General features: G+C 46.3%; 1 protein-coding gene across 13 annotated transcripts in view; it reads left to right on the forward strand.

The window, feature by feature from the left end:
• KANSL3 (KAT8 regulatory NSL complex subunit 3) overlaps positions 1–13,784 on the forward strand; it is a 43,566-nt gene that overhangs the window by 21,020 nt on the left and 8,762 nt on the right. For 10 of the 13 annotated variants that reach the window (XM_023251629.2, XM_023251630.2, XM_019827098.3 and 7 more), the window contains 15 exons: positions 73–189; positions 437–538; positions 642–713; positions 1,850–1,924; positions 2,101–2,258; positions 4,521–4,584; positions 5,025–5,225; positions 5,432–5,588; positions 7,070–7,147; positions 8,756–8,947; positions 9,523–9,607; positions 10,034–10,161; positions 11,038–11,147; positions 11,555–11,777; positions 12,114–12,247. In XM_023251629.2, coding sequence (XP_023107397.2) covers positions 73–189; positions 437–538; positions 642–713; positions 1,850–1,924; positions 2,101–2,258; positions 4,521–4,584; positions 5,025–5,225; positions 5,432–5,588; positions 7,070–7,147; positions 8,756–8,947; positions 9,523–9,607; positions 10,034–10,161; positions 11,038–11,147; positions 11,555–11,777; positions 12,114–12,247 — 1,896 coding nt within the window. The remainder of the gene's footprint in view (positions 1–72; positions 190–436; positions 539–641; positions 714–1,849; positions 1,925–2,100; positions 2,259–4,520; positions 4,585–5,024; positions 5,226–5,431; positions 5,589–7,069; positions 7,148–8,755; positions 8,948–9,522; positions 9,608–10,033; positions 10,162–11,037; positions 11,148–11,554; positions 11,778–12,113; positions 12,248–13,784) is intronic. The other 3 variants (XM_023251631.2, XM_023251632.2, XR_006595509.1) reach the window with 2 other exon arrangements.

A 13,784-nucleotide genomic window follows, 5' to 3' on the forward strand; every position in this document is an offset into this window, starting at 1 on the left:
TTGGGATACTTGGGATTTTGTGGAGCAGCACCTCTTCCTCACTGGTTCTCTGTTGGGGTTCTTTCTTCTTAGAGCAAACTCCCTGGCTCTCCTCTCATTCTCATTGCGTCCTCTGGGCCTTCTAGCTCCGTGTTCCCCACCTCACGCCGCCACCGCTTCTGGCAATCTCAGCTATCCTGCTTAGGCAAGGTATGTGTGGGAACAAGCGGAACTGTCTCCTGGGTGGACATAGAGGCTTGGAGGACTAAGCAGACAGAATGCAGGAGGGGATCAAAATGGATGGACTTAAATGTTGAGCATCCCCTCCACTCTCTTTTGGTTTTTAATTTGAATGGTGCTTATCCAAGGTTGAAGAGATTTAGGGTAGGTTAGGCAGAATTGAGAGAAGATTTGAAACTAACTTCTGCTGGCATGGCTGCCACTTTCTTTCCTTTAGGTCATCCCCGTAGCCACCCATCTGCTGAACAATGGTAGTGGAGTAGGAGTTCTGCAGTGTCTTGAGCATATGATTGGGGCAGTGAGAAGCAAAGTGCTGGAGGTGAGAATGCCCTCAGTTCACTGGGGCACACCCAGCATTCTGGGGTTGTTCTGCACCCAGCTATAGCCTCCTGTCTTACTGTCTGCTTTCTCTTCCTGCAAAGATTCACAGCCATTTCCCCCACAAACCCATTATCTTGATTGGCTGGAATACAGGAGCATTGGTGGCCTGTCACGTAAGTAATTCCCATCTCATTTGGAAGTTGTCCTATGGTAGATACTAGTACTGCTGATTGCTACCACTGAGTTCTTTTTTATGTTCCAGGCACTGTGCTAGATGATCTGCCTACATAAATGCATTTTAAAGTGTAGAAGACGATTTTTTAACTTTATTGTGAAAATTTTAAGCAGAAACTTAAAAGGAGAATAGTCCTATAATAAACCCTGTGAGCCCCTCACCCAGCGTTACCAGTGATTAACTTACGATCAGGCTCCTTTCATCTTACTCCTGCCCACTTTCTCTTTCCTCCGATTATTTTGAAGAAAATCCCAAATGTCATTTCATTTATATATATTTCAGCATGTATTTCTGAAAAAAATATTCTTCCCCCACCCCCAAATGTAAATACTATTCTCTCACCTAAAAAAAAAAAACAAAAAAAAACCACCAAAAAAATGATAATTGTAACAGGCATAAATTTTAATAGCTTTGGAATTTGATGTTGTGTTCATATTCTATGCCTTTCTAAGACATCAGGGAACCTTTTCTTTATTATTTTATGTACATTAGCTTGTGTAAGTGTCCCTGACCTGTCCAAAGCCCCAGTTTTCAAGTGGATCAAATAAGCGAAGTCTGTGCTGCTTCATGTCGTCTGGTTAAGTATGACATCCAGGGCCACCAGAAGAAGAGGGCTATCTCCCTAAACTCCCTGGTCCTGGGAATGGCAGAATTTAGTCAGCGACTGCAAGTGCCTGGGAGCTAACTATTAAATTCAAAAAGGAGAGATTTTCTTCATGTAAGGAAGAAGAGCAATATTTGTGTTCTCCTGATTGCATTTGCTATTAGTGGAGGAAAAAGTGAACAAGACATTAGTATAGAGAATTGGTAGGATTGGAAGCACTGAACTTCCCATCCTGTGGTTCAGCCCTCTACTGGGATCCTCTCAGGGCTTCAGTTCTCCAGGTGGTACAGTGTATCTTGTGCCCTGTGCTCTTACTGCTGCCACTATGGCTGGTACCCTTGAGGATTAGGACTGGTGGGGAGGAGATGGGAATAGCTGGTAGGTCTGGACCACCTCCGGACTCTGGGTGGTAGCTCTGGATGTAGCTACAGTGAAGTTGACCTTGAGACAAACTTTTGTATTATTTCCAGGTGTCAGTGATGGAGTACGTCACTGCAGTTGTCTGCCTTGGGTTTCCTTTACTTACTGTGGATGGTCCCAGAGGGGTAAGCATGGGGTGTAGCTGATTGCTGGGTCATTGGCTGGTAAGGGTAAGGGGGTGCATACCTCACCCAAACTGGTTAGTGACTGTAGTTGCCAGGCTGACTCCCCTCAGTGGACTTGCCAGGTCAGTGCACAGTGAATATTAATTGGCTGATAGTAAAATTTATACATGTTTTAGGATGTGGATGATCCCCTTTTGGATATGAAGACTCCAGTCCTCTTTGTCATTGGGCAGAATTCCTTGCAGTGTCATCCTGAAGCCATGGAGGATTTCCGGGAGAAGATTCGAGCTGAGAACAGCTTGGTGGTAGTTGGGGGAGCTGACGATAATCTCAGGTGCGTAGGTTCTCCCAGAGCTGTGAGAGAGCCATGTTACAGTGTTGGAGAGATGCCTGTGAAGTGATGATGTAACTATAGACTAAATCTGCTTCCGTGAAAATGGGAACTATTTTACATGAACTAATTCAGATTTATAAAGAGTTGCAAAAATAGTACAAAAAATTCTTACATACCCTTAACTCAGATTTTCACATGTTGATGTCTTACATATCCAAAGTATAATTATCAAAATGAGAAAATTAACATTGTATGACACTATAATCTGTAGGTGTTGATATTGTCCATTGTTTCACTGATGTCCTTTTTCTGTGCGGTATCCAGTCCAGGATCACATGTTGTTTTTAGTTGCCTTGTTTCCTCAGTCTCCATGAATTTGATACTATTCCTTAGTCTTTCATGACCTTGACATCTTAAAGACTTGTGGCCAGTTATTTTGTAGGCTGCCCCTCAATGTAGGTTTTTAACATTTTTGTGATTAGGTAGAGCATATGCATTTTTGGTAGGAATGCGAGAGGTGATAAGCCCTCAGCACATCTTCTCTGGGGATACATGAAGTTGATGTGTCTTATCATAGATGGTGTTAACCTTGATTGTGTGGTTAAGGTGGTATCTTCCAGGTTTCTCCACTGTAAAGTTACTATATTTCCCTTTGTGATTAGTAGTTACCCTATGGGAAGGAGATATACTTTGAGACCTTGTGAAGGCAATCTTGGTCACTGTGCTTTCACTGGGGTAGGCATTTTTTATATTTTCTTTCCTTACTAAGGATGTATGTGAACTTAGATTTTATTTGTATTAAGCATCCTTTTATGTATTTTGGAGTAAAAACAGCCAGAGTTTGGAAGGGGCACCTTTGGTCATTGAGATGGCCACTGGTCCCTTACAAGACTGGCTGCCTGTAGGGACTTTAATTGTGTTTTCATGAAATGTACTGAAAAAGAGATTGTGTCATTTATTGGGCTTCCTTTTTTTATATGCTCAATTTTAGAGATTTAATTTCTTAAAAACTTTCTTTAATGTTTATAATTTTGAGAGAGAGGGACCACATGAGTTGGGGGATGGGCAGAGAGAGAGGGAGACACAGAATACAAAATAGGCTCTAGGCTCTGAGCTGTTAGCATAGAGGCCAGCATAGGGCTCGAACTCACCACGAGATCATGACCTGAGCCAAAGTCAGATGCTTAACTGACTGAGCTACCCAGGCGCCCCGAGATTAATTTCATTTGTGTTTTTTAGCTAGTAGCTTAAAGCAAGTATCTGCCCCCATCTGTCTTGTCAGTTTCTTACCTAGAGATGTTTTGGAGAAGTCCTGGTCTTTGTCATTTGGCAGCTTCTTTTGGGCCTAGAAGCAAATGCTTTGGTTCTCAAGGTAGTGTTTTCATGTAAATTGATTGTCTTTGTTGATCATTCAGACGTTCTTATCTGTAGAAAGGTATATTGTGTGTGTTGAGTGGCAGGGAGGGAACATGAGAGGTGGAGATACCTTCATGGAGTTGTGTCTGGAGGCTGCTTGTGAGACATATTTGCATGATGCCATGAGCATCAGCCTGAGGATTGGGAGACCTTAATTTAGTTTTGGCTGCTTGGCTAAGAAGCTTGGGTAAACTGCTTAACTTTTGGGACTCAGCGATCCTTATCTGTAAGATGAGGGTGCTACCCTAGGTTAGAGGCCAACAGCCAGTAAATTAGGGTCTCAGAATTTGGAGACTCAGAATGTTGTTCTCTACCCTGTCATTGGGGGCTCTGTTTTTCTCTTTGCTGAGGCCCCCAGTCAGAAGCCAGGGCTTTTCAGACTAGCTTTCAAAGAGGAGAATGCAGCCATCTGTGGCCATTTTCTCTTATCCCTTTAGAACTAACCTGTGACCACCTTTCCTCTTCTACTAATCTCATTTCAACAGCAACCAGTGATCTCAGGGTTTGGGCCTCCGTTGGAAGACTTCTAGATAAGGTCTTAGAAGTCAGATAGAGTTTATCTGTGAAGCCAAAGGTATAGGACTTCTGGAGTATACAGTCCTAGGCAATTTCCATATGTTATTTGTTTTTTTATATGTGTTATTTTTGTAATCCTCACTATTCCATGAGTGAGGTGTTATGATTCCCCGTTTTGCAGACATGGAAACAGGTTCAGAGAGGTTGTGATAACTGCGTGAGGGCTAACGTAGTCCTCCTTCCTGAGCCTAGAAAATAACCAACACAGAAGAGAAACCCTTTCTCGCTTCCATGTGATGCCATTTTCTCCTCTCTGTCTCTGTCTCTTAGAATAAGCAAAACCAAGAAGAAATCAGAGGGACTGACTCAGAGCATGGTGGACAGATGCATTCAGGTACACAGTTGCTTTATGTGTTTTTCTCAGCTAGGCTTGCCTTTCTATAACCTTTAGGCTTGATCTTGTTGGCAGCAGCCTCTTTGGCTCTGAAGGAGTATCCACTGGGGCCTCTGGTAGAACTAAATCATAAACAAAGGAAAAGGGAAATGAGAGTGACAGTCTAAGATGCATACAGAACATCAGGGGAGAAAGAGTTTATTGGAGGAGTGAGGGAGCACAACCATCCCAGAACACCACCCCACAGAGGCCTTGGGGCATAGGCTCCTGCTGGTCTTTGACTGAGGCTTGGATTTGTGCCTGGCTCTGTGTGCCTGGAGAAGGACTGAAGGCACACCTGACGCCAAAGGCAGGGTTGATTGAATTGAGTTAACCCTGTCGGGGAGGTTCCTATTCCCTAGACTGAAGGACTCAGCGGCCTGGGCCCCTCTTCATACTAGGATGAGATCGTGGACTTTCTGACTGGAGTGCTCACTCGCACCGAAGGGCACATGGGCTCCGAGCCTCGGGATCAGGATGCTGAGAAGAAGAAGAAGCCTCGGGATGCAGCCCGCAGAGACCTGGCCTTTGAGGTCCCTGAGCGGGGCAGTCGGCCTGCCTCACCAGCTGCCAAGCTTCCTGCCTCACCCTCAGGCTCGGAGGTAATGTAGGCAGGGAGGGAGTGCTTTTGCTGGGGAAGGAAGACTGTGGATTTGGTTCCTAGGGATGCTTGTCTACTTTGCCAGTGCTATAGGCCTTAGAGTTGCTATGAGGAGAATTCCTGACCAGGGAATTCCAGGGGACTTGATAATTAATGGTTAAATCCAAACAGCATTGGCTCAGCTCTTACTCTTCTCACCCTACTCAGGATCTTTCCAGTGTGTCCAGCAGCCCCACTTCCAGTCCCAAGACCAAAGTGACCACAGTGACCTCTGCCCAGAAGTCCAGTCAAATCGGGAGCTCTCAGCTCCTGAAGAGACATGTGCAGCGGACAGAAGCTGTGCTGACCCACAAACAAGCCCAAGGTATTGGCTCCTCCTGGCCCAGTGGCCTCTCAGGTTATCTTCTGCAGTGACATCATATGGCATTTGGAAAGTATTGACATCTGTAACTTCTGGGGCATGTGAGAGGCACCGTTTCCCACATTTCTGTTCAAACAAAATTAGGTTGAAATGAATACTGAGGATTGTTTTCAAGAGTAAGACATCACAAAAGGTCTGTGCATTAGTGGGGTTGTATAGTTCCACTAATTATAGCTTTGCATTGGTGTTCTGGGGAGTTAGGCTTTATGAGCTGACTCCATGTGTATTTGCCTAAAAATTTTTTCTGACTCCCAGTTGGGGAAGCTACTTCTGTTTTAGGCCTTGCCCAGCCACTCCTGCAATCAGGACACTCTTCAGATCATGTGGACAGGGTGATTAGCTTTATTCATCAGATTCCAGGGCAACTCAACTGGCATCATGCCCTTTCTTTGTTTCCACCTTGAAGGTGCAGCCTCCCATATTGAGACTTTCAGTGAAGTTTATCAGTCTCTCTGCAGATAGGTTTTAGAGTAGACTGGGAAATGTTTGTATGGTTGAGATCAGAGTTTGGAGAACAATGAGTGCTACTAAAGCTACAGAAAAGGGAGAGTTTTGCGGGTAGGTGGAAAAGAAACAGTGGCTCTCCCCATGCCCCCATTTTGATCCTGTTGGGCAGCCCTGAGGTAAGGCCCCTTGGTCATTGTGTGTGTATGTATCCAGGAGCATGTATCATCTGAGGTCTCACGTGCCTGGAAAGTGGCAGCACCAGAGCTGGCTGTCCAGTAGAGAGATGTAGAGATGACAGCAGGCTGATCTGCTCACTTCCCCTGTGTTTCTTTTTAGTAGAGCCAAAGGACTTAAACCCAGGCATCTTAAGAAGGTGCCCTTAAGAGTGGTGCTAACAAGGAGCACAAGTGTGTGAGGGGATCTGTGAAGGGATGGTCTTGACCTGGATCTTCTTAAGTGGTGGCCAGAGCCAAGTTCTGGGTGGGTGGTGTTTCCATAGGCTTTTGATGAAGAGAGAACCAGTGGTTGGCTCTGCTTATGGAGGGGATAATTAGTTGAGAATCTAAGGAGTTCTTGAAGGGTGATTGGTGACCTGGGTTCGAAACAGGACCCAGAATATGGTGCAGAGCAGCAGCCCTAGCGCCCTGACTTTGACAGAGCTCAGAGGCAAGAGGGAATGATTATAGCTAACTTTTATGGAGCCCTGACTATGTGCCATGCTGTCTTCTTGGCACTTGACTTGCTATTGCTCGTTGAATCGTGGCAACGGCAAATGAAGCAGGTACATTTATTATTTTCAGTTATAGGTGATTCCATGGAATCACCATGGGAGTTAGGTTTCGAACCCATGCAGTAATTCTGGAAGGGGCCCATGATGACCATTTTCTAGAACATTTTCATATCTTTTTCTTACTCCCTCTCCTTTTCTCTTTTCTCTGGCTGGCTGTGATTCTGTAATTCTTTCTGATTCATTCCAGCACAGTTTGCTGCTTTTCTGAAACAAAATATGCTGGTGAGGAAAGCTCTTCCTCCCGGCACCTCCTCCTGTCTTTTTGGTGAGTATTGCTTTTCCTTTCACCTTTTCACGCTCTGTTCTCTGCTTCTGTCCACTTTTCCCTCAGTTCCTTCCCCATTCTGTTTCTCATTTGTCTCTGGTTTCCTACTTTTCTTTTTCTGCCTTTTTGTCTTCAGTTCTTTTCTTGGCTGACTTCTTTTGCTTACTCCATAGTCTGCTTTTTCTCTGTACTTTCTGTTGGCCTCTCATGATTTTTCTTTTTTTTGTCTCTTGTGGTTCTTGGCTGTGCTTCTCCTATGTGTGCCTGTGGCCCATTGCCTGTGAACCTGAGTTTCCTTGTGTGTTTTTCTCCCTGTCTCTGGTTTCCTGCTTCCATCCTGGCTGCTACAAGCACATCAGCCACTTATAATAAGCATAAAACCTGTAGCTCTTCTCCCTTTTACTCTCCTTCCTATTCTGATTTTAGTCACTGCATTTGTCCTCTAACTGGTCCTGCCAGCTGGTATTGCCCTGTGGTCCGGTGTAGCTCTCTGTGGCCCAGGCCAGGAGCCCCATCCCTGCCCGCCATCCTCATATGCTACTGCTTTCCTCCCCACCCTTCCCCTGATTACCTATGCTAAGAAGAGGGACTGGAGTGGGTTTCTGGTTTTAAAAAGAAGGGGATCTCTGAGGTGCCTGGGTGGCTCAGTTGGTTAAGTGTGTGACTCTTGATCTCAGCTCAGGTCTTGATCTCAGGGTCATGAGTTTAAGCCCTACATTGGGCTCCACGCTGGGTGGGAAGCCTACTTAAAATAAAAATAAATTTAAAAAAAAGAAGGGGATCTCTGAGGAAACCTGAAGGATAACTTCAGAGTCCAGGAGGCTTGGCCATGTGCAGGATGAGTCTGTTTGATTCAGTGGAGGGGGAAGCTCATGTGCGAACAGTTGGCCTTTCTCTGTACTAGTGCAAATGACCTGGGGACTAGTTGTGACATGGACCACCATTGCCCTGTTACTTTTGGGCAGGAGCTATAAAGTTGTCTTGGCTGAGACGCTCCCTTGCCTAGTAGCCAGTCAAAGCCACCCTTAATTCCTGGCAATAATCCTTCTTGTTGCCTTCATTTGGCAAGCAAATCTTCAACCTTGGGTGCTTAGGACAGAGTAGGACTCCGAGAGCCTTGTGAAAGTCTCTTTTTTTGAGAGGACTGGGTAGTGCGCTTCTCTGCTGCTGCTTTGTGGAATGTTTACCGTCCCCCAGCTGTATGATGTGAGGTTGGGCTTGAAAGAGGAAAATTATCACATTGTTTGAGTCCAGGAAGCACTGCTTATATCCACTATAGTGAGTCCTCTCTTTTTTGGTTGGCCTTCGCTAGGCAAGATCAGGGTGTCTTCTCGTTTCCTTTTTGTTTCTACCAACTCAGAGCTCCCTTCCTCCCTCAGAGCCTACTCCAGAACAGGGTAAGGGTTGGGCATGGAGCCATTCCCTGAGAGGACAAGATGGTGTCTACCACAGATGGGACCTGAGTGAGGTGGGACTGAATCATTGGCAATTGCCTTTGAAGTGTGACTTTGTATGTGACACACAGTCATGCTCTTGCTGCTACTGTCTGTCAGTGTCTCTCGGGCTTTTTTGGATTGTGGAAGACCTCACCTCAGCTCCATCTCTTAGTTCCCATTTCATCAGAACAAACGGAGGAGGCAGAGAAAGAGGATCTTAGGGTCCAACTGAAGCGCCACCATCCTTCCAGTCCTCTTCCTGGCAGCAAGACCTCCAAGCGACCGAAGATTAAGGTGTCCCTTATCTCCCAAGGGGACACAGCTGGAGGGCCTTGTACTCCTTCTCAAGGAGGAGCTCCAGAAGGTGAGTGTCTCTTCGCCTGTCTGAATAAAAACCGAGCTCTCTCAGAGCACACATCATTGCTGCCTTGGTGGCTACTTGCTGGACATCTCAGCCTGTACTTCAGTGTAAGATGTGCCTGGAGCAGAGAAGACACAAGGTAGCATGGGGGGCAAAAGTGGGCAGTGACCTGATCTGAACTAGAATAATCAGGAAGGCAGAATGAGGATCAGGGGGAGCATCCAGAGCATCATTATATTTTGTTCTCTATCAGTTTCAATTAAAGATAAAATATTCTGGCACCTGGCTGGTTCAGAGGAGCATGCAACTCTTGATCTCAGGGTCCTGAGTTTGAGCCCCACGTGGAAGGTATAGAGATTACTTAAAATCTTTAGGAAAAAAATATAATAAAATATTACAAAAAGTTTAGAAAATGGAAGAAAAAATACCTCCAGCTCTCCCTATTCTACTGTTCTACTTATTCGTCATTTTTCTTCTTCCAGTCTTTGTTCATAGTATTTTGGATTTAGCCTGGGCTGTGAAACCCTGAAAGGGGCCAAGCAGGACTGACCAGTGGCCTTGGGGTTTCTGTTTTGCAGTTGCGGGAGGGAAGCCCATCACCATGACGCTGGGGCAGGCTTCAGCAGGGCCCAAGGAGCTCACAGGGCTTCTCACCACTACCAAGTGAGTCTGTTTCTTAGTTTTTCTGGCTCTGAACCTTTCTTTTTACCTTTTCTCTGGTCCATTTAGTGCTTTGGAAAGATGATAGTCTGGGTTCTGTCAGTTTTGGGAATATGACTTTTTTCTCAGTGGGATCTTTGCCCTTTTGGTGGGGGTGGGGGGCAGTGCCGTGGGGCGGGGAGGGGATCAGTTCAATTCTTTTTTACTGAAAATTTGCAAAGCTTCCCATAGCTCTTGCTTTAAGGTTTGAAATCTTTATTTTAGGCCTGACTTTCAGAAGGATTAGAGACCAGATTCAGAAAGTGGAACAAAGAAAACTATAGGTTCTAGTGTCTAGAAAGCCTTGCTGGGCCCTACGACCCTCCCTGTGTTGCTGGGGTCTGCTGCCCTCCAACCTTTGAATAACGGAGCTCCTGTCTTCGTCTCCAGGTCAAATGCTTCTGAAGGGGGAGTCTCAGCCAGCCCAGCCTCCTCAGTCTCCAGCAGCACTGCACCCAGTGCCTTGCATACACTCCAGAGCCGCCTAGTGGCCACCTCTGCTGGCAGCTCCCTCCCAGGTATCTGGTAGCCCAGCATTTCCCGCCTCCCAGCAAAATCTCCTTTCAGCTGCTGCTGGAGGGTGGTCCTAGGGAAAGCAGCTGAATCTGGAGGATTCTCCTCTGGGTTGCAGGCTTTCATAGAGGCTTGATGTGAAGTTAGAATTAGCTTTAAAGTGGGAGAGTTCTTGGTCTTAATATCTACAGTGAGTAAAGAGCCCAGTCTGCAGGTAGTGTCTTTTGTACTATAAGGAGGAGAAATAGCTGGTGGGAAATGTATGTATTGTGTTCACTGTGGTGTTCTTAAACACATCTGATTGCAGAAAATTGGAGATTGTGCTGTACCAGCATTAGCAAGATGAGGCACCTTTCTGCCTCTTGCTTGCCTCCTCTCTTTCACCACCCCACCCTACATGGGAAGGCTGGTTGCCTGAGTCCAGCAGGGCCAAGGCTGTGCAGGTGTCCTCCTTCAGGAGGACCTCCCTCTTTGCTTTGTGGCCACTGGGCTGTGTGTAGTGAAGTGTAAATCAGGTATTTGGAATTCTTTTGGCTTAAGAAGCTGTCCCCTTCCCTGGAAGGGATGGAATTTAGATTTCTGAAGTGGGATTCCAACTCTCTGGTTTTCCTAAAATTGTCCAAGATGTTGGACAAGTAGTTTAGAGCAGGTTGGGATATGCAGAGCAAATCCAAGGCAGTATGTCTAGAATAGTAGCTTTCCTCATGTGGGCATGCAGTGTGCATGCCTGGGGAGTCCTTCCTGGCATCTTTCTGAGAGCCCTGGAAATGTCCCAGGGAAAGAGCCTTGGTATTTTAGTTGGTTGTTGAAGATGGATGGGTGTGGCTGTTCTTGGGATAAGGGCTTGAGCCTATATTGACATCTGTTATATCCTCTCCTAGGGGCTACATCAGCCAGCAGCCTCCTTCAAGGTCTCAGCTTCAGCTTGCAGGATATCAGCAGCAAGACCTCTGGCCTCCCAGCAAATCCTTCCCCAGGGCCAGCCCCACAGGTGCACATCTGCCTTCTGCTGGGTTGGGCAGGTGTGGGGAGGAGGCATTCTCAGTTTAGTTGGTTTTGACAGGGAAACTGGGTCTGGAATCTGGGTCAAGACAGCCTTCTGACTTCACCCTGGGAACTACCAGAGGTTAAGGCTCCATCACTTACTGTGTGATCTTGGGCAAGTTTTTTGATCTCTCTGTGTCTTCGTTTCCTTGTCTGTAAAATTAGGATAATAGTATCTCTCTCAAAGGGTTGTTTTGAGGATTAAGTAAGCTAGTATATGGAAAATGCCTGGAAGAGTACCTTGCATGTAGTAGGTGCTCAATGGATGGTAGCCTTTAATGCTATGGGCCCTCCATACTCGAACATTGCTGTTGGGCAATAGCTTCTGATCACCTGGGCTTGTGTGTCCCACAGGCCACCAGTGTGAAGTTGCCCACCCCCATGCAGAGCCTGGGTGCCATCACCACGGGCACCAGCACCATTGTACGTACCATTCCTGTGGCCACCACACTCTCCTCCTTGGGTGCCACTCCTGGTGGGAAGCCCACAGCCATCCACCAGCTGCTGACCAATGGGGGCCTCGCTAAGTTGGCAAGCAGCCTCCCTGGCCTGGCTCAGATCTCTAACCAAGCATCAGGTGAGTCTCTCATGACAGCCGTGGGGACTCTTAGATATGGGATCTTTCCCCAGGATCTTCCCATCTCACATGGGCAAGCCATGTTGTTGAACCCAACTCACCAGGGTCCTGGCATTGACCCCCAAGGATTCAGCTGTGTGAGGCCAGCCCCCAGAGAGGTCGACAGAACACAGCTGTTTCCTGTTGCCTTTCAGACTGACTGATAGAGCGTAGATGACCCAGCTGGGGAAACTGAGGTGGGAGGCCGAGGGGGTGGTGTGTGATGTGAAGAAACTCTCCAGGAGAAGAAAATGGAGGCTATGACCAAAGCCAACCTTCCCCCCCCATCTCTGTCAGGCTTGAAGGTCCCTACCACCATTACTCTGACACTGCGTGGCCAGCCCAGCCGAATCACTACACTGAGCCCCATGGGCTCAGGAGCAGCCCCGTCAGAGGAGCCCAACTCCCAGGCGCTGCCCTCCAGCTCACAGGTGAGTCTGCCTGGAAAGACTGAGGACGCAGGCTCCGGTATTGGGAAGTTTGGGGCCGACTGACTGGCTTACCAGAGTAGCTGCCAGTGCACTGGACTTGTAGGCAGACCATGGTCAAATCCAGACCTAGGGGTTTCTAGCTTTGTAATATTGAGCAAGTTGTGGACTTCTTTGAGTCTCCTCTTCCATGGCACCCCCTGGATTATTTTGGGATTAAACATGGAACTATGTTAAGGTGTGTAGCAGTGCTCAGTAAGTTTTGTTTGCTTTCCCTCTCCATTCCTTTTCTCTTCCCATTCTTGGTTTCATCATTCACAGGTTGTGGTAGAGCCGAGTTAGTTGATTAACACCCTTTCTTTGACCAGTTTTCCAACATTGCGCTGTTCCAGCTCTTGGCATTCATTCTATCTTTTTAGGACACACTAGATTTCTATAGCTCTTACCCACAAGTCACCAGCAGTTCCTTGTAGCTGATTGGATTTCTATTGTAACCTTGTCACGTAAAATGTTTCTAATCTTAAGTCATGATCTGAGAGCTACCCAGAGATCAGAGGCAAAAGAAAAAAAATAGCTGGAGTCCAGTGTTGAGTGTGATTTCCTTCAAGTGTGCACTGACCCTTTCAGCCTTGGCCTTCCCTCGTGGGAGCGAGGGTGCTATGCAGGCTGCCATGACAGAAAGCCAGGCCCTGTTCCCGTCATTCCCACTACACCAGCCCTGCCCAGGAAGTGGGGGGCGGGCCCCTATTGGCACTTGACAGCTTCCAACTGTTCTAGATGATCTTCTGCCTCCTCCTTTTTAGAGGAAAATACTGCACAGAGATTGTTACCTGGCATTCATTGGGATCATAGTTACCGCCCCTCCCCCCCCCCCGCCTTTTTGGCAGAAAAGTGGAGGTGTTTTTATTTCTTTTTTTTTTAATTCCTTCCTTATTTTTTCAATTACAGAAATGTGCTTATTTTAAGTAATTCAAACATTACAGAAATAATTACAAAAGTAATTTAGAAAGTGAAAATTTCCCATGATACCACTCTCAGAGATGATAACCCACTAACAGCTTGGTATGCATTCTCCTAGATTTTTCTTGCTATACAAAGTATATTATCTTATTTTACTTTTTTGACAAAAATGGGATCACAGAATATGGACTATTTTGTAACTGGCCTTTGTTTACAACACATGTTGTGACATGCTTCCCTGTGGGTTACATAGAGACTTATCTACTTCTTGTCAGTTGCTACCTCATGTTTCACTAGGTGGATGTACGAAAGTGTATTTCACCACCTCCTGTTAGAGAGTTGGGCTATTTTGTTTTTGATACAGAAAATAATGGTTCAGTGAACATGCTCACTCCTGAGTTTTGTGTGCCTCTGGGAGCTTTCTACAGTCTAGAGATCAATAGTGGAGAATCGTGCATCTGACACCTGGCTAGCTGCTGGCTAATTGTCTTTCAGAGGTTCTGCTGGTTACAGTTCAAACCACAACGATGAGAATACCTATTTTCCTATACCTTTATCAGTTATGGAAATCAGTATTTTC

This window comes from Felis catus, chromosome A3 (assembly GCF_018350175.1).
Source record: "Felis catus isolate Fca126 chromosome A3, F.catus_Fca126_mat1.0, whole genome shotgun sequence".
Lineage (NCBI taxonomy): Eukaryota > Metazoa > Chordata > Mammalia > Carnivora > Felidae > Felis > Felis catus.